This window comes from Pogona vitticeps, chromosome 3 (assembly GCF_051106095.1).
Source record: "Pogona vitticeps strain Pit_001003342236 chromosome 3, PviZW2.1, whole genome shotgun sequence".
Taxonomy (NCBI): domain Eukaryota; kingdom Metazoa; phylum Chordata; class Lepidosauria; order Squamata; family Agamidae; genus Pogona; species Pogona vitticeps.
In genome coordinates this window covers 177,789,827-177,810,600 of record NC_135785.1, presented here as the reverse complement: position 1 = coordinate 177,810,600, position 20,774 = coordinate 177,789,827, and the positions used below count along the sequence as shown (strand labels likewise).

The following is a 20,774-nucleotide window of genomic DNA, read 5'->3' as shown; positions in this document are numbered from 1 at the left end:
TATTGCAATTTTTGGTTGCGTTATTAATTTATGTAGATATTTCTTTAACAAAGAATATACTCCCTTTCTGCAGTTTTATGCATGAAACAGTGAACAAAACAATATCCTCTTCACACACTCATGACCCAGTGAAAAAGGACTGATATGAGTGTCTGCAAAAACCCAAAATTAGCCTCCAGGTGAATTGACCACCACTTGGTTTGCAGAGCCCAGCCTAAAAGAACATCATTTGGGAACCAGATGTTTTTCCTCCTGAATTCCTTGGTTTGTACAATAAAAAACAGAACCAGATTCACACGGAAAGGCATTTATTTAGAGATCACAGAATTTCCCACAAAAAAAGGTTATTTTAAAAATTTTCCCTCTGGGATGGTGACTGGTCTTCTACATACATCGGAATGAGGTGAGAATGAGGTAGAAGAATTTGGAGCTAGTAGAATGGAAAGCATTACTTCAGACCTCATGAGCAGGAGAATCATGCTTTTGATTGCTCCCTGTATAAAGCAGCAGGAAAATAACTCAGAAGAGAATGAACTGGCCTCAAATAGTTCTCTGTGCTTGTGCTCATTGTTGGTACTTTTCCTTGTTACATGTTATTTTGGTCATCAAAATGGTGGATTTATTGATTGGGTTTTGCCATGATTTGTAGATATGACCCCAGGGAACATCCCCATGATAGTTGAAAGTATATATGTCAGAATATTTCATAATCTTATAAAGGGTCCAGCAGCCTGGGGAAATATCCATGTCACAAACAATCTTGCACACCATTTGGCTATGTATCTAGCATCACATGTATAAGAGACAGGAACCATTATTCTATTAGAATGAGAGAAGAAATGGCCTCAGTTGACAAACGTTCAGGGCATCAGCAGCAGCAGTCCCCTGACTGTCCCTCCTTAGTTCCTTGGTTGTTGTGCTTTCCTGGAAAACAGAAATTTGTGTGCCATACATCTGTTCCAATCTCTTAAACTAGACTGCTGCCATCAGATATGGTAGAAGATGCTGTTCCATTTTCAGCAATAAAGTAAATTTCAGCTGAGAGTTCAGTTGGCTTCTATATGTGGAATAGACCTTGGGACATCATCTTGTTCTTCATCTCAGGCACCAGAACGTTTTGGGTTGAGCCTTGAAACAAGGTAATAGAGAGTTGGATTCAGAAATGAATGAATTAAAATCAGTGGCACAAGTTGGTGAGAAATAATGTTAAGTCCCACAGATTTCCTAAGGCACGGCTTCTTTGTCTGAATCCAAGCAAACATCTCCAACAAGGGAGATTGTAGGAACAAATGGCTTTCTACCATTCCACTGCTATATGTTCCTCTGTATTTCATTCCTCCTGAATTTCAGTTTAGCTCAGAGAAATTCTAAAATTTATTCCAGAATGGGAGCATGAGCAGTTTGCTGCAGGTTTGAAAAACACCTACCTGAAAGGATTCCTGATGTCATCTGATTGGACACTCTAGGAACATACTTGGATCAGGCTTTGATCCAGCACTTATCAGGTTCCTAATCATATGCCCTTTAAAGTATCAGCTTCTCTGCTACTGGCTTGTGATAGTGGTTGCATATTGAATAGTGCTGTGCACTAATAAGGTGGCATGAAAGTGCCAGAAATAAACAAATAAATTGTTTGTCTTCCAGGTGTCCTCAAGTGTAAAAAAGACAAAGCCTACGAAGAAGGTCAACTTTGCCCAAAGTGTACCTTCCCTAAGCAATTTCAGAAACAAGATATTCAAAATGTGAAAGATATTTCCTGCACAAAGCCTGTTATACAATCCCCACTAAAACACAATATCACCCTCAGGGAGGAAGAAGAGGAGGAAGATGATAGTTCTGAACCTCCCATGGAAGAATTTCAGCTAGCTCCATGGAACATTACATTGAACATGACAGATGAGCATGGAAATGTTGTGAATCTGAACTGTGAAATCAAAAAACCAACAGACTCTTCCAAAATTCAGTGGAACCATATCTCTCCTCAGGAAATTGAGGTCAACATGACCCTTTCCCTGGATCTGGAATGCCTAATGAGCCGAGACAACTATGAAAAATTGTGGAAACTTATTGCCTATTACAGTGAAGTGCCTGTCAAATTAGTACGGGAACATGTGTTCAGCCAGGAACCCAAGTTAAGTTACCATTACAGGCAAGGTTCTGATTATGATGCCCTTTACTACACCGGTGTCAAAGGGAGAATCCTAGCGGAGCCTTCCTGGGTGATGCAACCTTTAATACACATCCAACTGAACAGACGCCAGAGCACCAGCAAGAAAGTTGTGCTCTCTTTCTCTACTCAAGTTTCTCAAACACTTCGGACCCAAGAAAACAGACAGCAGCGAATCAGCTGGGTCATGATAGAACAAGACCAGTACACAAGGGCAGCTCAGAGTGTAGTAGAGGGTTCCGACACTCAGTTGAGTTGCAACATAAAAGCATCAGAAAGCCCTTCCATCAATTGGGTGCTTCCGGATGGAACTAAACTGAAAGCTCCATACAAAATGGAAAGCAGCAGGTTTTCTGTCCTCAGCAGTGGTCAGTTAGTCATCAGATCAGTGGTCTATGGTGACACAGGTGTGTACCATTGTATTGCTCAAGTGAGAGGTGATGTAGACACCATGTCCTACAGAGTTCTGGTGCAAGCTCCAGTCATTCAGCCAGCTGACTCTGAGATAACAAAAGTTGAAAAAAATGTGGGGCAGTCCATATTTTTGCCCTGTAGTGCAGTGGCAGTCCCAGAAGCACACCTTAGCTGGATCCTCCCAAGTAGCCATGTTCTTCATGATTTATCAAACTCTTCCCATGGTTATCTGTTAGACAATGGTACACTGTTAATTCCACATGGCCATATCCGGGACAGTGGGTACTACAGATGTGTGGCCATCAACCAACAAGGAGCAGACCAGTTTGCTGTTAAAGTAACAGTCAATAAGATGGTATCTGATAGATCCTCAAAAAGGGTAAAATTTAAAAAACACCCTGGTTCTTGGACCTCTGTAAAAGTACAGGGACAGACCATAGAAGATGATGAGGGATCGGGAGTTGAAGACGCTGATGATACTCCAAGCAAAAAAGTCAATTTAAAGAACCACGAAGTGTCCCTTAAACAGAAGAATGAACATGTTTCTCATGTCCAGATGAAAAAGAATAAAAAAGGAAAGCGCAAAATGAAATTGTGGAAAGGCATGGATAGGACTGAAGAGACCAATGTTGCTGAGGGCCGCAGGGTGTTTGAATCCCGAAGGAGAATAAATATGGCCAACAAGCAAATTAATCCACAGCATTGGGCTAACATTTTGGCAAAAGTTCGTGGGAGAAAGCTTCCTAGAACAACAGCAGCACCAGTCTCTTCTGTAAGGACTTTGACAGAGATTCCATTGGTACATCTGACTACCATTGTGCCTCCTCCTGTTGCTAGTCCCCTGCCAAATATTGCTATGGAAATCAACAGAGAGGAGTCTTCTGCAGACATATCACATTTGGGGGAAGCAGAACTGTTCACAATAGCCATTCCTTCCAGGAGCCACACACAGTATTATAATCCTGATCAAACACCTTCCACAGCACTGAATATTGGGCCTGAGCCTTCAGAAGGGCATGAACCCTTAAGCGCTACAGAAAATCAATACAGGAGGGAAGTATCTCTTGCAACAGATACTTCCATCTCTCCAACTGAACAGGTCCCAGATGGGGAAGACAGTCATCTGAGAACAGACCAGCTGAAACCAATGGAACAGAAAAGCATGGATGGTTTTACTCAAAAATCTTCAAATGAAGAAGTAACAAGCATTACTGACATTCAGAGCAATATGGCAGCAGCCAGTAATGGAGACAGACCCACACAAAGTTCATTGTTCCCTTTTGAACTATCATCGGAAGCTTCAGATCTTGCAAAAGCTCATGAGTCCAAAGCCACAGAACCAGATTTACACCAGGAGAATACACACAACCTAGATAACACTGCAATAAATTCTGCATATTTTCCTGTTAATGACAATCTGCATTTAAAAGCCACTACTCCCTTTTTTGGTTTGGCCTCTCAAATGACAGATTATGTTCTCACAGAGAGGGACAGCACAAAGCACCAGGAAATAAGAACTTTCTCAGAGCTATTCAGGGGTTCTGAAGATACAATATTTGAAAACCCACATGCTCAAAAATTAGAATCCACTGTTACTGTGGAGAATGCCATTACCCCACTTAAGCAGAAAGACTGGTTAATGACTGTTGCCACCAGTAACAAGTTAACCACTGTGCCCATGATTAGAGCATCTGAAAGAAAACCAGTTTCCTCTGAGCCACAGATTATTCCCCATCCCTGGAGGCGAACACATGGGAGAAGGAGATTCAGGATCAGAAGACCAAAGCCCACACCCCCTGCAGCCATTTTCATAAAGGAAACTCCTTTTATTCCAACAAGATCTAAATCAGAAGCTGCAACCCAAAGTCTGCAAGGTTCCACTTTTAGGGGCCATCAAAAACCTGATGCTGAAACACAGCATTCAACAGAGTATAAATCCCGGGAAGCCGCTTCCTCATTAACGACAAGTGTTACTGCTGCGCAGTGGTCCACGAAAGTACAGGAAACAGAAACTGCTTCAGTTTTTCAGTTGTCTACTTTGCTGCCTAAAACTCCTATAACTCCTTATAATACTTTCAAAGATCAGAAGAGTCACACTGTGATATCAACACAAGATTCCTGGACAACAGCTCCTGACAAGCAGCATTTAAATCACAACTCAGATGATTTACACACAACATCTACAGGCAATGAATTAATTAAAGACTATGAACATAATGCTATCACAGCAAATAATGAAGTCACAGAGGCACATAAAACAAGCACTTCAGTGCCTGTGGAAAGTTCTGCTAACCCAGTGTCATCTTCTGACTTGAGTTATGTAATGCTCCCAAAGTTTGCAGAAAAATCTGTTCCTATTGGCTCATCAGAAAATAGAGTAGCTCTGTCAAGACCTTCTACTGTAAAATATGTGACTACTGTCAACGGCCTAGAGGAATATTTTGAGATTTCTTCACCTGTAGATGAACCACAAAATTTTTCAGAATCTCTAATAACAACTACAATTGCAACATCTTCCCATCAAAAAGAAACAGTGACTTTGCCACTTTCCTCTGGTAGAGGAGATCCTCACCTTTTCACACCTACAGAAATGAAACAAATGATCCATCCTTGGCTAAGTAGAACTCCCACCCTACCATCTTCAAGGCATCCAAAGGAAATGATCACTCAGTTACAAGATCGCCATGATCAGAGTATTATATACAGAACTGAAAAAAGCTACCCCCCAGTTTTGCCTATTGTGCCTGCACCTTTGGCCACTGCATTTCCTCCATTAATATCCAGGATGCTTAATTCATCTGAGCATTTTTTTGGAAAGAAAAATGACACATCTGCCCAAATGGCACATCCAAAAAACAAATCATCCAGTGTTGATCATGTGCAAGTCAAACTCAGCTCAAGACAGAATGAACCTTCCACTTTTCATTCAAGCAACATCAGGATCCTCACACAGCAAAAGCAAGGACATTTGAAAGAGCCATATGGTGGCAGATCATACAATAGCCTCCCGCTAAATCCCAATATTCCTAACCAGCCCGTTGAAAGGGTACCCACTTTTAATCAGCCATCTGCTTTTGTGCCTCCAAAACGTATTCCTATGAGGGGGACAGCAAAACCTCCGTATCTGATTGCGCCAGGCCTCTTTCAACATTTTGTGACTCATCAGATCCCCCTTCACTATACCAATAAGCCAGAGATAACAGCATATGCGGCACATACCACACAGGAGCGGAAAAACTCTTCTCAGATAGAGACCTTCTTCCCTACCACAACATCCGCTCCATTATACAAATTGCACACTCCAAGCAGATTTGGCAACCAGGGTGAAACCCGATACAATGTTCACTCCAGAGTTTTTGTCAATAACTATCTTCCTGAGGTCAGAGACAAGCCTGGAAGAACACCAAATCAGGCTGTACCATATTTTCCCAATTCCAGAATCCCATTCCTCATTAACAGAACTAGAGTATTTCAAAACTTGGGAATAAATTCTAGGCCTGTAGTGCCTCATCCGCGTGGCCCAGTGAGCACTCCTGACAAGAACTTTCTCTCTCTCGCTACTCCTCTAAAAGTCACCACAGTGCCAAGGCCTCCTATGTCTTCGGTTACTGAACCACCAACTGTGGCTACAACATCTGGGTTCCTCACTCCAAGTATTAAACCACAGGAGGCGTCAACCACGCAAACCTCCAGAAGCAACTATAATCATAATAGTAATTATAATCATCCAAACGTACTATTGATGCCTAAATTGGGAGCAGTCAAGGCTCTGAACTCCAGCCTCATCCAGCCTTCTACACCTTTCAGAAGCCAAGGGGAAAGGCCTAAGATTATAACCAAAAAGACTAACAGTTTATCCGCCCTCGCTGAATCAGATGTTGTTATCCCATGCGATGCCACAGGAGAACCTAAGCCTTTCCTTTCATGGACAAAAATCTCCACAGGTAAGATATCTGTTGGAGTCACACGTGGGCGTACAAACACTATAGTTTTCACTCCTTCCCTACTCTAAGAACAATGGCCAGTATCTTTTCAGATTACCATGTGCACAAGGAAAATCATAGAAGCATTTGCATCTTAATGGCACGGTCTGGTTGTTTGAAATGCACACAGCCATATATCACCACATACCTGCTGCTGCTTCTGTGATTTCCCTTGCATATATGGAGATCTGAATAGGATACTTGCTGGTGTGCTTTGCTCATAATGAACAATCTTTTTCCCTATACAGTACCTTAGTAACTTATTTAAGAGGTGCAATGCCTATTTTCCTATTATTTTTGTTGTGCTTGAGAGATTATTTTTAAATACCTAATTCTGAGGTCTAAACAGTCCCTATTCTGGCAGAATTGTTGCACTAATTGCTTCATGTCTTCTCTGTGCAGTGTTAATGCAGAACCCAGGTGCCTACATGCTTACAGTGCATGTATCTTGATACTCATCTGAGCCTTATTGAAAGGGTTATGTGAAAGATGGGGAAACTCTTTCAGCATGAGGGCCAAATTTCAGAGAAATTCTTGGGGAATTGCACCCCAGGGGTGCATGGGGACAGTGAAGTGAGAAAATATATCAGCATAGAAGTTAGCAAATGTGTTGCTTTTGAACTATAACTCCCAGAATAGCCCAGGCAAAATTCTAGACATTGTATTCTAAAAACACAAAATTGCCCCCCCAACAGAATTTTTTTTAGCTTAATGCTCTTCTTGCTAGTAACAAAGCCTTAGGCACTTCAGCCTTTTACTTTCGGGGGGGGGCAGAGACTATGCAAAAGCTGGGAAACCAACCAAAGTTTGTAGCATTTGGGAAGCTTGTGGATTCAGAAGCTGACTATCCAGACTATTAAGACCACTGTTTGGCCAGCTGCAGTAATGGGCTGGTCAGCTCCTAAAGATGGCAATCAGATGACATCTTTGTTGGACCAGACCAGTCTGTCTCCGGAGTGCTCCTATATGTACCTTTCTGGTTTTTTGGGTTTTTTTTTGGTGCAGATAGGATCACTATGGTTTGGATCAGTTCCAGTGTGTGTGATCATTGGAACTGATCCAAAGCAAACCTTCCAGTTTGAATTTATCGATCTCATGAAGTGACTTAATAAGCAGACCACATTAGAATGTTGGTGAATTAATCATTTCCTCTGTTCCTCAGCAGAGGAGCAGAAGAAATGTTTGGTTTGGGTTTTTTTTTATTATATATAAACTATTACTGATATGCTAAACAATTATAATTTTTAAAAAATCTTTTCTTTGCCTTCCCCGAAAGGGCTGGTCAAGAACCTGCCTGCAGTTGGATCCATGGTGGTGACTTCATGTGCAGGCAGTTTCTCAACCAGCCCTTGAAGGCAAGGCAAACAAAAGATTTAATTTTTAGGTGATTGATGTAGTGTATTAGCAATCATCATTCGCTGTAAAAAAAACCACTTCTGCTGCCCCTCTGTCGAGCAGAGCCAGTGACTAATTTGCCAATATCCTGAAGTGGCTTACTTATTAACCTACCGTATTTTTCCATGTATAAAATGACACTTTTTCCTTAAATAATTTGAGAAAAAAATGAGGGTCCATGCCTTCTCAAAAGTTGTTGCTCTCTTCCTTTTTGCTAAGCTCCGTGCCTTCTCAAAAGGCAAGGAAAAGCAGCAATCACTTTGACAGCTGCTTGCCTTGCCTTTTGCCAAGGTACCGGGCTTAGCAAAAAGGGAGCCCTTTGATCCCTGCTTTTTCTAATTTGGGGTTATAAAAGGGGAGGGTCATCTTATACATTGGGTCGTCTTATAAACGGAAAAATACAGTACTTCACGATATTGGCAGGAGTGATTTCCACATGAACCACCAGACTTGATTAGATCACTCTAATCAAATTCAACTGTTCCAAAATGGCCCACAGAAGCTTGCTCTCTGATGCTAGTGTAACTGCACCCACAGCCTGAGACCTTGAAGCTCCCCACCTTTGGAGTCAATCAAGTTGTCCTCCAGATATTTAAACTGTCACTTGCAGACACCACAGGTAGCATGGCCACAGGATAGGAGTTAACAAAGCTGTAGCCTGAAATATCCAGACTCCACCAGGTAGCTTAACTCTGGGGCAGAAGCTTCTTTGTATAAATATATGGATATGCCCTGATGAACCCCAAGGAGGTTAAGGCAATGCTGGAAAATAATGGTGGCCATACAAAATATTGACACTCTGTGCCCAAGTTGGACACTGTCACTTAGGGGTGTACTCACTTTTGTTGCCATTGGCTTAGACAGTGTGTTGCATTTTTTTGAGAGGACAGCACATTTACACTGTTATACCAGCTGTATACTCACTGCTTTACCTTGTAGCCAAGTGTCATTTTTTCAGTGTTGTCACATGAAAAGATATACTCAAATATTTATGAAATGTGAGGGGTATAGTTACTTCTGTGATACACTGTACATCTGGAGCCCCTAGATTTTATGGGATGACTACCTGGATTGTGTCTTTATGTCTTTTCAATCTCTATTGAGGAACTATTACAGAAGTAAGGATTCTGGGTTGTTTTGGATATTTAGAGAGAAAGAAAATTCACTGCCAACTCTTTCCTTTTCTTTTTGCTAATCCCTGCAGGAGCTCTGATGACAGCCAGTACCCGGATACAACGTTTTGAAGTCTTGAAAAATGGCACGTTCATAATTCGCAATGTTCAGCTTCAGGACCGTGGACAGTATTTGTGCACTGCTCAGAACCTGCATGGCGTTGATAAAATGATAGTCTTGTTGACTGTCTTAGCCCAGCAGCCCAAAATGCTGGGTTCGCGCTTTAGAGACGTGACTGTTTATTTTGGAGAAAAAGTGACTATGGATTGCCAAGCCAGAGGCATTCCAAGCCCACACATATCTTGGATTTTTCCTGACAGGAAAATATTACAGACGGTGAGCAGTACACAGGGAAGAATCATGCTGTATGAAAACCGAACGTTGTCCCTGAAGGACACTAACTTCTCAGACAGGGGCGTTTACAAGTGCATAGCCAGCAATGCCGCAGGAGCAGATAGTCTTGCTGTGAGACTTCATGTTGCTGCCTTGCCACCTATTATCCAGCAGGAGAAATTGGAAAACATTTCCCTTACCGTGGGACAGAACATTAACATTCACTGCAGTGCCAAAGCAGCCCCTTTGCCTGGCATCCGCTGGGTGCTTTTTGACGGAACCCAGATCAGGACTTCCCAGTTTGTTCATGGCAATCTGTTCGTATTTCCAAACGGAACTCTTTACATACGCAACGTCTCACCCAGGGACAGCGGGAGCTACGAATGCATTGCAGCCAACATGGTTGGTGCCGCCAGAAGAACGGTGTGGCTGCAGGTCCAAAAGCAGTCCACAAATGCCAAGATCACTGGGAGCTCTCCTCAGAGAACAGATGTGACCTATGGCAGTGCCCTGCGGCTGGACTGCAGTGCATCCGGTGACCCCTGGCCACGGATACTCTGGAGGCTTCCTTCAAAAAGGATGGTGGATTCTCTGAACAGGTAAGAGGAGGGTAGGGAGAAAAGGCAAATGGCTGTTCTTTTTGGAATGCCACATATGCTATTTCCTGTGGCAAGTGATCCATCCATAAAAACAAAAGTTCTGGGTTGAGAAACAAAGTTATTGAATCACAAAATATTAAAGGCCAGGTGAACATTCAGGTTCACTAGAACTTTTTTGTCAGACAGGTGGTATAAAATGGGGGGCGGGAATAAGGTAAGAGGTAATTAGGCCAAGAAGTTGAGCCAGATGGGATGCCCATTGTTCTCAAGGACATTGGCCATCAGAGAAAAGAAAAGTACCATGTGTAAAAATAAATTAATATCACAGCAGAAAAGAACTGTTTATATTTGCATATGTGCATTCTCCTGAGTGTAATACAGAAAGGTTGAGATCCAGTAGTGAGTCGCAACTACAGTAAGCTCATTGAATCAGTGGAACTTACAGAGGAGTTGACTCACCACATCAATTAGGCCACTCACTACTGGATTTCAGCTGCAGTTTCAGAATGGGAACCCAAGAAAACAGTGATGTTACTTGTTTCGCAGTGTTTTATTTCATTTCATTATGGCACTGTCTTGGGCTTAAGACTTTGGTATCCTGTACATTTCCTCACAAATTCTAAATTCAGAAGGTGTTCCAGATAAAGGAGCAGCAGCAGCCGCCACCCATCTTCCTTTCCTCTTCTGCTAGAGTGTGGATGTCATCAGGGCTTAAAATGTCACACTGACTATGCACTCTTAGCTTCTGAATTGAATGTCTTGCAGTGGACTATCACAGAAGCCAGGGTGGAAACATAGCAGGGTGGAAAGGGTTCCATAAAGTAAGGATGATTAAAATGCCATTGGATTAGGCCAGTGTGTATCACAGAGTAAATTCTCTGATGACCAAGGATTGGTAATTCAGCAGCAATTAACTGAAGTAGTTTTAATGAAGAAGAGAGGGGAGTTAAAATCCACCTGCATTTCTTACATTAACAGTATAATTAAATCAGAGGTTAATAGAGTTACTTTTTTGACTAAAACTAGCAGAACTCCCCAAGTAAGTATTACCATAGGCTGTTGCTATGCTGCCTGGCATAGGTTTAGAGCTGTGTAATCTAAAGAAGTGATTTTTTTTCCTAAGCACTGAAATGGGGATTTGTCACACTATATGAAGGGAGTGCAGAGGTAAGCATCATTGACCCTGTTAATTTCAGGGGAGATAACTATGCTGAATATAAAAACAAGGGGACTAATTTATGTTTTAGTTTAGCTGGATGGTGGCCATATTTACCAGAGCACCATATATTGTCCCTGCACATTTATACATTTAGCTAAAAGCCTGTATTTATGTTAAAATGACTATTTTTAATTATAAGTATAAATATAATAATGTGATGTCTTCCAAGAAGTTGAAATGTGCCAAGATGGTTGGCCTTGATTTCTGTTTATACTAAAGTTCCTTTATGTTGCTTTGGAATTGGCAGTCATTTTTAAAAACACAAGTTGATGTATTGCCTTTGTGTTATGTAAAAAAATATTTATTGGTAATTATGATAATTAAGCATTTACTAATAGAAGGTCAAAGTTTTGCAGTAAAAATATGGACTTAAAGATCTGGATCATATCCAACCCTTTGTCCCATCCGAAGTAGACTCACTGGATCAATGGGGCATGCGTATCTAATGTACCTTTATTAAACGCACAAATTGTGTCTGAGATCACAGAGAACAATAGTAGAATGGCTGGAGCAACATTTGCTTTTCAAAACAACTGAGCTCTGGGGCCTTCTGGCAAATTCACAAGGATTTCATGTGGGTTTTCCATAAAATTAGCATGGAACTAGATATTGCAGAAGGTGTAGGGCTGGAAATAGCATCCCCATATCTAATTCTCTTCTTTGGTCAAGTAACATATCCTAAAGTCAGTGCAAGATATAATGGCAACACATGTCCGTACCCCCTGCCTGCACGGACACCCACCCACCTGCACACACACCCCGCCCACACCCCACATGCACACACAAACCCGCACACACTCCTGCCCGCCCACCACCCCCACGCACAAGCACAGACTGAAGGGAACAGGATGGATAAAATGGCAAGGCAGGCCAGATGTGGCCCACAGGCCATAGTTTGGAGTCCTCTGTTCTAGATGATGACATTATTAGTAGCTTTTCAATTTGTAGTGTCATATAATGTCCTTGTCTTCATAGATGAGAGGGGAACAACTTTAGTGGGTTTGGCAGGAAATTTTCTGCCCTGAGAACCCTCTATACAAAGAGCAATTGTTCTGCTGAGCAGTGGGACATAGGGCCTATCCTGTATCCTTTAAGCCAACCTGCTGCCTACCGGTACAGAAGAGGACATTGTCCCATTGACAATGTAAATAAAACCCAGATTCTAATCCAGTTGACTTTTGTAAATGAAATAACTATCTTAGAGCTGCAGATCTGGAAAGGACCCCATAGGGCATCAAGTCCAGTCCCTGTCAAGGGAGCAGTGGGGAATCAAATCCCTGACCTCTGGGACCACAGCCAGATATCCAAACCACTGAGCTATCCAGCAGTTAATGGAAAAGGGCATTTTCTGGTGGAACACTAGAAAACAGGGCAGTGGTACCGGGACTCAGTAAAGCCATCAGTGTATATCAAAGGTCAACGACACACATTCTTTAGAAAGCTTAGAAATTTAACTCTTTTTTTTAAACTGCAGCTCCCAGAATTCCCTAGGCAGCATAATTATTGGCCATGCTGACTGGGAGATGCTGAAAGCAGTGGTCCAAGCTCTGTTTCACAACTAGGGTTAGCCTGAACACACATTCTGACACAGGATCAGTATTCAGTAGAAATATCTCATTTGCCAAATGACTAAAACCACTCTGCCTAATGATATTATGTATATATAACTAACAAGGAAACTTTACATAATGGCATTGGATATTTATAACTATTTAGAGTAGGGGTGCAACTACACAGTGAGGGAAATGCAAATTAACTTGCATTCTCTCTCTATGAAGTTGCATTGGTGCATTGAGTTCTCTTCAAAATAGGTGGCCTCAGGCAGAGAGGGGAAAGCCTTCTAATTGCAGTTTCATTTCAAGCACCTATAGGTGGTGCAGTTCAAAAGAACTACAGTACCTTAAGAAAGTTTTCCATCTTGTTACTCTCTCATTTTGTCTTGCCCAGATGAATGAATGAATGAATGAATGAATGAATGAATGAATGAATGAATGAACGAATGAATGAGAGATCTGCGTAGAAAAGCTATTTAAAAAAGAACTGTCTTGGGAGAGAGAATCTGGTGAGAGAGGTGAGTGCTGGTGTGTCTGTGTGTGTTTGTGTGCATGAATGCACACTCGTCATCCTCCCTCATGAGGCAAAAGGGGAAGGTGCTTTGCCAAAGCACTGCTTTCTGTGTAAGAGAGTTTGCGCCATTTCTGCATCAGTTAAAGTGAAAGCATTTGATTTTTTAAAAATAAAAATAAAAAGGTCTTTGGTGTAGAGGAAAACCTATGGTTTGGGGGTTGTGGGTCTCTGGACTGATTTCCCCTCCCCCCATGGCAATGTGATATAGCACTAAACTAGTATATCACTGCAATGACTCAATGCTAAACTTGCTTATTCAAAAAAATAAAATAAAAATTCTGGGACACTCAAGGGACAAATCATGCAGTCCCTTAAAATCATGCCCCCAACTGCCTATGGAATCACAACACCATACACAGACACAAACAAAGGCACAGGCACGCACACACAGACATCATATTGCAAAATGAAACAACTGTTCACATGGGGAAAAGTCATTTAGAATCGTTCTAGCTTTAAGAAAATGTAGAAGTTCCCAATGGCAGAGAAAAAAATCCAGTGTGAGAGCAAAAAGGGTCGGATTGATTTGAACTGACTTTTCCATCATGTGATCAGTAAAAATAAATCGAAAGCATCCATTTGATACCTGCAGCAAATCCTATGGTATTTGACCATGTAGTTGCAGCCTAGGTTATGGCTATAATGGAATAAGGAATACTTTCATTCCTTTTGTGCTGTAAGTATAACTTTTATAGTTATTTTTATATTTATGGAAGTATGACCTCCCTAAGTAGTGAAGGAGCAGAGATAGAAAAAGTTGCTTTTTAGTCTACAGCTCCATAAATTCCCAGGCAAGCATAACCATTGGCCCAAAGCATGTTGACTTCCCTAAATCCTGCTTCAGAATCAGGATGAGTTGAGCAGAGATTATTTTACAGGATCAACAACCAAGGCAAATACCTAATTTGCCGAACGAGCAGAACAACCCCACATAATGTCATTGGATGCTTATAACATTTAAAAGAGATTGATCATACTGTTGTAAAGAGGATTATAAGCTTTTACGTTAAGCACTTTGGTTTATAAAATTCTTAAATTGCTTCATGTAAACATTTCGTGTACTATTAGTAGCAGTGGCATTTCCATTCTGCTCTGCTCTCAGAGATGTCATGATCCTCTGGTTGGTGGCTGATACCATTCTGTCCATACTTACTCTGTGATAGGTTTTATCAGGTTCAACGAAAATTGTTCCCAGTTAAGCGAGTATAGGACCGAAACCTAATTATGGGCATTAAGACACCAGTTTATTAAATTTCTGAATTGCTTATAGCCAAGCAGTTTTATTTTGTGTGGATCTTCCTGTTTGATAAATGTGTGTGCATCTTATCATATGGAATGTATTGTCAATATCCTGTTCATTTTATAAACCTATCTGTCCCTGTATATACTCTTACATGGAATTTATCTGTGGTATGTATATACAGGAGGATTTATTTGATTTTTTGTATTACTGTGTTTAACTGCAGAATACAGTTCTGTAAATAAAATCTAGATCATCGGAAGAGAAGCACAAAATAAATAAAAACATCCTTCCATGAGAAAAAAAAAGTTAGTTTTGGTATGGAACTGTTTACTTGCAACTAAAGATAATTATTTTTGTGTGTTTTCTGGCTCCAAATATGACTTACAAGCATATGTTCTGTTTTTCTCTTTTCTTCTGAATTAGCGTGGACAGCAGAGTCAAGGTATTTGGCAATGGGACATTGGTTGTCCATTCCGTCACCGACAAGGACGCAGGCGACTATTTGTGTGTGGCCCGCAATACGATTGGAGACGACTATGTGGTTGTCAAAGTAAATGTGATGATGAAACCTGCCAAAATCGAACATAAGAGTGAGAATAATCGCAAAGTGCTATACGGAGGGGACCTCAAGGTTGACTGTGTAGCCACAGGTCTACCAAACCCTGGGATCTCTTGGGGTCTTCCAGATGGAAGCATGATCAATACCTTCATGCAGTCCGATGACAGTGGAAACCGAGCAAAAAGATATGTAGTATTTAACAATGGGACACTGTATTTCAATGACGTGGGGCTGAAAGAAGAGGGGGACTACACTTGCTATGCCGAGAACCAGATTGGTAAAGACGAAATGAAAGTGCGGGTGAAGGTAGTGGCTGAACCTGCCACAATTAGGAACAAAACCTATACAGTGATCAACATCCCCTATGGAGATGTGGTGTCTGCAGGGTGTGAAGCCAAAGGGGAGCCCACACCAGAAGTGACCTGGTTCTCTCCAAGCAACAAGCCTATCCCGCTTCTGTCACAGAAGTATCGCATCTACAGAGATGGAACCCTTCTCATACAGAAGGCCCAAAGATCAGATAGTGGCAACTATACATGTGTAGCCCGGAACAGCGCTGGGGAAGACCGCAAGATTGTCTCAATCCATGTCAATGTTCAGCCTCCCAAAATCAATGGGCATCCCAACACCATCGCCTCAGCAACAGAAACGGCTCTAAGAGACAGTCGGAAGCTAATTGACTGTAAAGCAGAAGGCATCCCTTCTCCACGTGTCATGTGGGCTTTTCCAGAAGGTGTCATCCTGCCTGCCCCCTATTATGGGAACAGAATTACTGTGCACCGTAATGGGACCCTGGATATCCGCAGCGTGAGGCATTCAGACTCAGTGCAGTTGGTGTGCATTGGTAGGAATGAAGGAGGAGAGGCCAGGTTGATTGTGCAGCTTCAGGTTACAGATCAGGTGGAAAAGCCCACTTTCAGGGACCCTGTCACTGAAAGGATCACAGCTGCAGCAGGATACAGCATCAATTTGAACTGCTCGGTCCATGGGATCCCTCAGCCCACCACAACCTGGATCCTTCCTAATGGCACCGAACTGCAAAAGAGCAGCCACATGCAGAGATTTTACCACAAGAGGGACAGCATCCTACACATCAGTGCCCTCTCTCCTGTGGATGCTGGGACTTATCGCTGCATAGCCCGCAACTCACATGGTTATGCTGAGCGGGTGGTCTTCCTCAAAGTGGGGCAGAAACCAGAAATCAGCAATCAGTATAACAACCTGGTGAGCATCATCAATGGGGAGACCCTCCAGCTTCACTGCGTCACCCAGCCTAACCAACGGGCTCGCATTACTTGGACCCTGCCCAATGGCATGGTGTTAGATGGTCCCCAAACCCATGGACGGCTCTCCCTGTCAGAGAATGGTTCTCTCACTATACGGGAGACCTCTGTTTTTGACAGAGGGACTTACCTGTGCAAGGCAGTGACTGAGTACGGCTCTTCCCTTATGAACGTCCCAGTTATTGTGATAGCTTACCCACCCCGGATCACAAGTGAACCAGCACCAGTCATTTATATACGGCCAGGCAACACAGTGAGGCTGAGCTGTATGGCCATTGGGATCCCAAAAGCAGAAATAACATGGGAGCTCCCAGACAAATCTCATCTGACAACAGGAGCTCAATCCCGGCTGTACGGGAACAAATTCCTTCACCCTCAGGGCTCATTAATCGTCCAGCAGGTTACACAAAGGGATGCAGGCTTCTACAAATGCACTGCTAAAAATATACTAGGCAGCGATTCAAAAGCAACCTACATACACATATTCTGAAGTTCAAGCAAATACCTTCGAATACACACAAATGTCCAAAGTCCCTGCCAAGTGAGCACAGCTAGGAAAATACAGTTGTTCAAGGAAACCAGTTGTACTAAGAAGAGAACAGGATGGTTGTGTGAGAAGTAGAGGAGTGCATAGCTTTACCTATGTGAAATGCCAAAATGCTATCCAAGAAGATAACACTGTTGAAAAGACCCCTGAACTGATTCTGTAAAGAAACAGAGCCAAGTTCTCAAAGGAGTTCATTGTCTGAATAGCATTTTGGTATTTGTTTTGCCTAAGGACCCAAGAGTTCATCTGCTGTGTGCACCAGTGTTAGAACTCTTTGATCTCACATTACATGCCATGGCTTCATCCTGTGGAACCTTGGGACTTCAAGTTTGGTGTCGTACTTAGAATTCTCTGTGCCAGCCATGATAATCAAAATGGGATCTATAACTGTGTTATGTAGATACTGTATGGTGCTGCAGGGGAGGGAAGCAGAGTCCAGCAAAATCTCAGACCAAGTTGGTTTCAAATGTTACTTTTGAAATGTGACTTTGAGAGGTGGTTTTACGAACAATCAATCAAACAAATTAGTCCAGGCAAAGTCCAGCCTTTTATTTCCCTGTCTCCCTTCCGTTCCATCAACATTTCTGATCGATTTCAGTGGAAGAGTACAGCAATCAGTGGGACTGAAGTAGTGCTTAACTTTGGCAGGAGTGTGCTCTGTTTCACAAAACCCAACAAGCTGAGTTTCCCTTCCCCTGCAGTACAACACTGAGTGCCACTAACAGTTGTGGGAAATTCAAAACGATCTTTCATTATAGCAGAACTAGGGAACCTGTGGTCTTCCAGAGACTGATGGGTGTCTCCTGCCATCATGCCTCCTTACTGGCCAGACGGATCCGAGCTGATGAGAACTGAAGTCCCACAAATCTGGAACACGTTGCAATATAGAGTAAGCTACAAGGGAAATGAGGAGAACTGAATGTGGGAATGCCCTCTTCAGTAACAGAGCAGCCTTGTGGGTCTGGACTAAGTCCTCCTGATCAGTTTAAGGCAGCAATACATCAGCCTCACTCCTGGCGTGATCTGAAATTACCATGGCTTCCATAACTGGTGATGGTGGGGGAGGGGAGAGAAAGCAAATTGAAATATAAAATGCATATCGGGTTTGGGGTGTTTTTATTATGGTTATTGCAAGAAAATTCAGATTTGGAGACATTTAAAAATCCCCCTTGCCCTGTTTTGTTCTACCTGTCATGTACTGTGCCTACAGGTGGTCCAGACCCATTATTTTACACAGCATGCACTTTCAGGCAAACCAAAGAAATATTAAATTCAACCCAGGAGCAGATATTGAGAGAAGTTTCTTTTTTATCTTGTTTTTTCTGGACATAAAAGTGGTTCCTGAACCCCTTGCCATTCTCTGACAAGGCCAGATCTCTATAAGAACATGACAGCTAACTGCTCTGCCCGTACTTCCACCAGTTCTCCAAGATCAGTTCCTCAATAAGAATTCAAAGCAAAGCAAAACGAATCCTGACTTTATGCCAGCACGGCCTAGCAAATCATTACTGTAGCAATGGAAATGCCTCACAACAAGGGCAACCCTGGCTGATTTCAGTCATTCTTATTTTATATGTGTGTATGTGTCTGTGTGTGTGTGTGTATGTGTGTGTGTTTCAGACTATGAGACTGGAAGAATAACAGTAACCTGTGTCTCAGTGTATAAATTATTGGTCTTTAAAAGACCCTGATACTTCTACTGTGTTTTATATATTATTAAGATCAGTATACTGTATGTTTTATAATAAAAACAAATATTTTCCACACTATTCTGTTGCAGTAACATTTCTCTCCTTGATAAGAAACTGCTCCACAAGGCAAGATATTCTATTTAGTCAGTCAGTCAGTCATCCATTCATTGGATTTACGTATACCCCACCCATCTAGTGGCAAATCACGACTCTGGTTGACTACAAAAAAGGAACAAAATGTTCAGAAAGAATTAAAACAACAAATACAGTATACAAAAACTGGAACCTTCCCCAAAAAAACTCCTCTGTAACAGATATCACTAATTCTCAAGATGGCAAAATTAAGACAATTGAATCAGGTGTTAAACAACAAACCAACAGCATAGGGCCAACACGAAATTAACTCATAAATAAGATTAAGAATGTAACAGCCAATGTAACAGTGGAACATAGTCCAGGCCATTTTTTGTGGACCACAATGATGAGAAAGAGAAGGGTGATACTTTCATTATCAGTAGGATGGCCCCATTCAGGGGGAGATTATAATTCTCAATGGGTTTACGAAATATAAAACATGTCTGTTAAATAAATTTCCCATTGAGTCAGAAAATGTTTCACAACTCATTCAATCAAATTTTTCATCCTTGTAGATGAGGGTTAAGAAACTCGTTCAAAAGTGCATGAAGGTGGTTTATTATTACCATGGTCTGATGATTCATTGCCTGCCCCCCACACCCCAAGTTTCTCATTGGTCTCAGGAGTCACATCTTGTGTTAACGAGAAAATGCTACTACTGCCACTGCTATCTGAAATTTCCACATCCATATGGGCCTGCAATATGCTGCAAGACTGAGTCCATATAAGAAATAGGAGTCCTAGGTGCGAATTACAGATCCACTCTTGAATCTATTCCAATGGGTCAAAAAAGGAGATTTTATTTCCTGGCATGGAATTATTTTTTGAAGAAAGTAGATCTCTCTCCATCAATTTATAAGCTGGCCTGTAGTCTTACTTCTCTTAACAGTCAACTTAATTTTAAATACTCATCATGCATCATTGAAAAATCAATTGTACATCCAAATGCTTCCATTTAAAAACAAGTACATGAAATACTTTTCTGTTCCACTAATTCATTCCCCCCCACACTTTGATAATTCCTTAATGAACATAACTTAAATGAATGAAGTAGTGGAACAGAAAAGTATTTCATGTACTCTTCTTTGTTTTTAAATGGAAGCATTTGGATGATTCAGCAGTCAGCACTAAAATCTCTACATTGCAGTGCGATGGTGTGCTTTGTATATAGCATCACACACACACACACTTGCCTCTGTAATTATACTCAAGAATGCACAATCAGGTTTATCTGAGTTTCTATTTTGCAGACCAAGAATACATATTTTGCATGTATGTTACAGCAAAGTTTTAATGATATCCTACATGTTCAGATGATTGCCAGCTAGAAGCTGAGTCCACTATTATTTAGCCACCCATAATAGGATGTAGTGTTTCCAGCTGAACTTAACACCAGTTATGGTTCATTGTTATTGTTTTGTCATTAAGTCATGTCCGACTACTCATGACCCCATGGACCAGAGCACACCAAGCCCTCCTGTCTTCCACTACCTCCCGGAGGTGGGTCAAATTCATCTTGCCCTCTGTCGTCCCCTTATCCTCCTGCCTTCACACTTTCCTAACATCAGGGTCTTTTCCAGGGAGTCCTCTCTTCTCATGAGATGGCCAAATTATTGGAGCCTCACCTTCAGGATCTGTCCTTCCAGTGAGCACTCAGGGTTGTTTTCCTTTAGAATGGATAGCTTTGTTCTCCTTGCTGTCCAGGGGACTCTCCAGCACCACAATTCAAAAGCATCAATTCTTCGGCGGTCAGCTTTCTTTATGGTCCAGCTCTCGCTTCTGTACATCACTACAGGAAAAACCATAGCTTTGACTATGCAGACCTTTGTCAGTAAGGTGATGTCTCTGCTTTCTAAGATGCTGTCGAGGTTTGTCATCGCTTTCCTCCCAGGAAGCAGGCGTCTTT

At 41.9% G+C, this 20,774-nt stretch overlaps 1 protein-coding gene across 2 annotated transcripts in view; it reads left to right on the top strand.

Moving 5' to 3' along the window:
• Nucleotides 1-18,811, top strand: part of MXRA5 (matrix remodeling associated 5) — a 32,607-nt gene extending 13,796 nt beyond the window's left edge. For both annotated transcript variants that reach the window (XM_020786996.3, XM_072994398.2), the window contains exons 5-7: nucleotides 1,645-6,525; nucleotides 9,164-10,064; nucleotides 15,077-18,811. In XM_020786996.3, the coding sequence (XP_020642655.3) occupies nucleotides 1,645-6,525; nucleotides 9,164-10,064; nucleotides 15,077-16,985 (7,691 nt within the window). In that variant the 3' untranslated portion in view covers nucleotides 16,986-18,811. The remainder of the gene's footprint in view (nucleotides 1-1,644; nucleotides 6,526-9,163; nucleotides 10,065-15,076) is intronic.
• The last annotated feature ends 1,963 nt before the right edge of the window (nucleotides 18,812-20,774 follow it).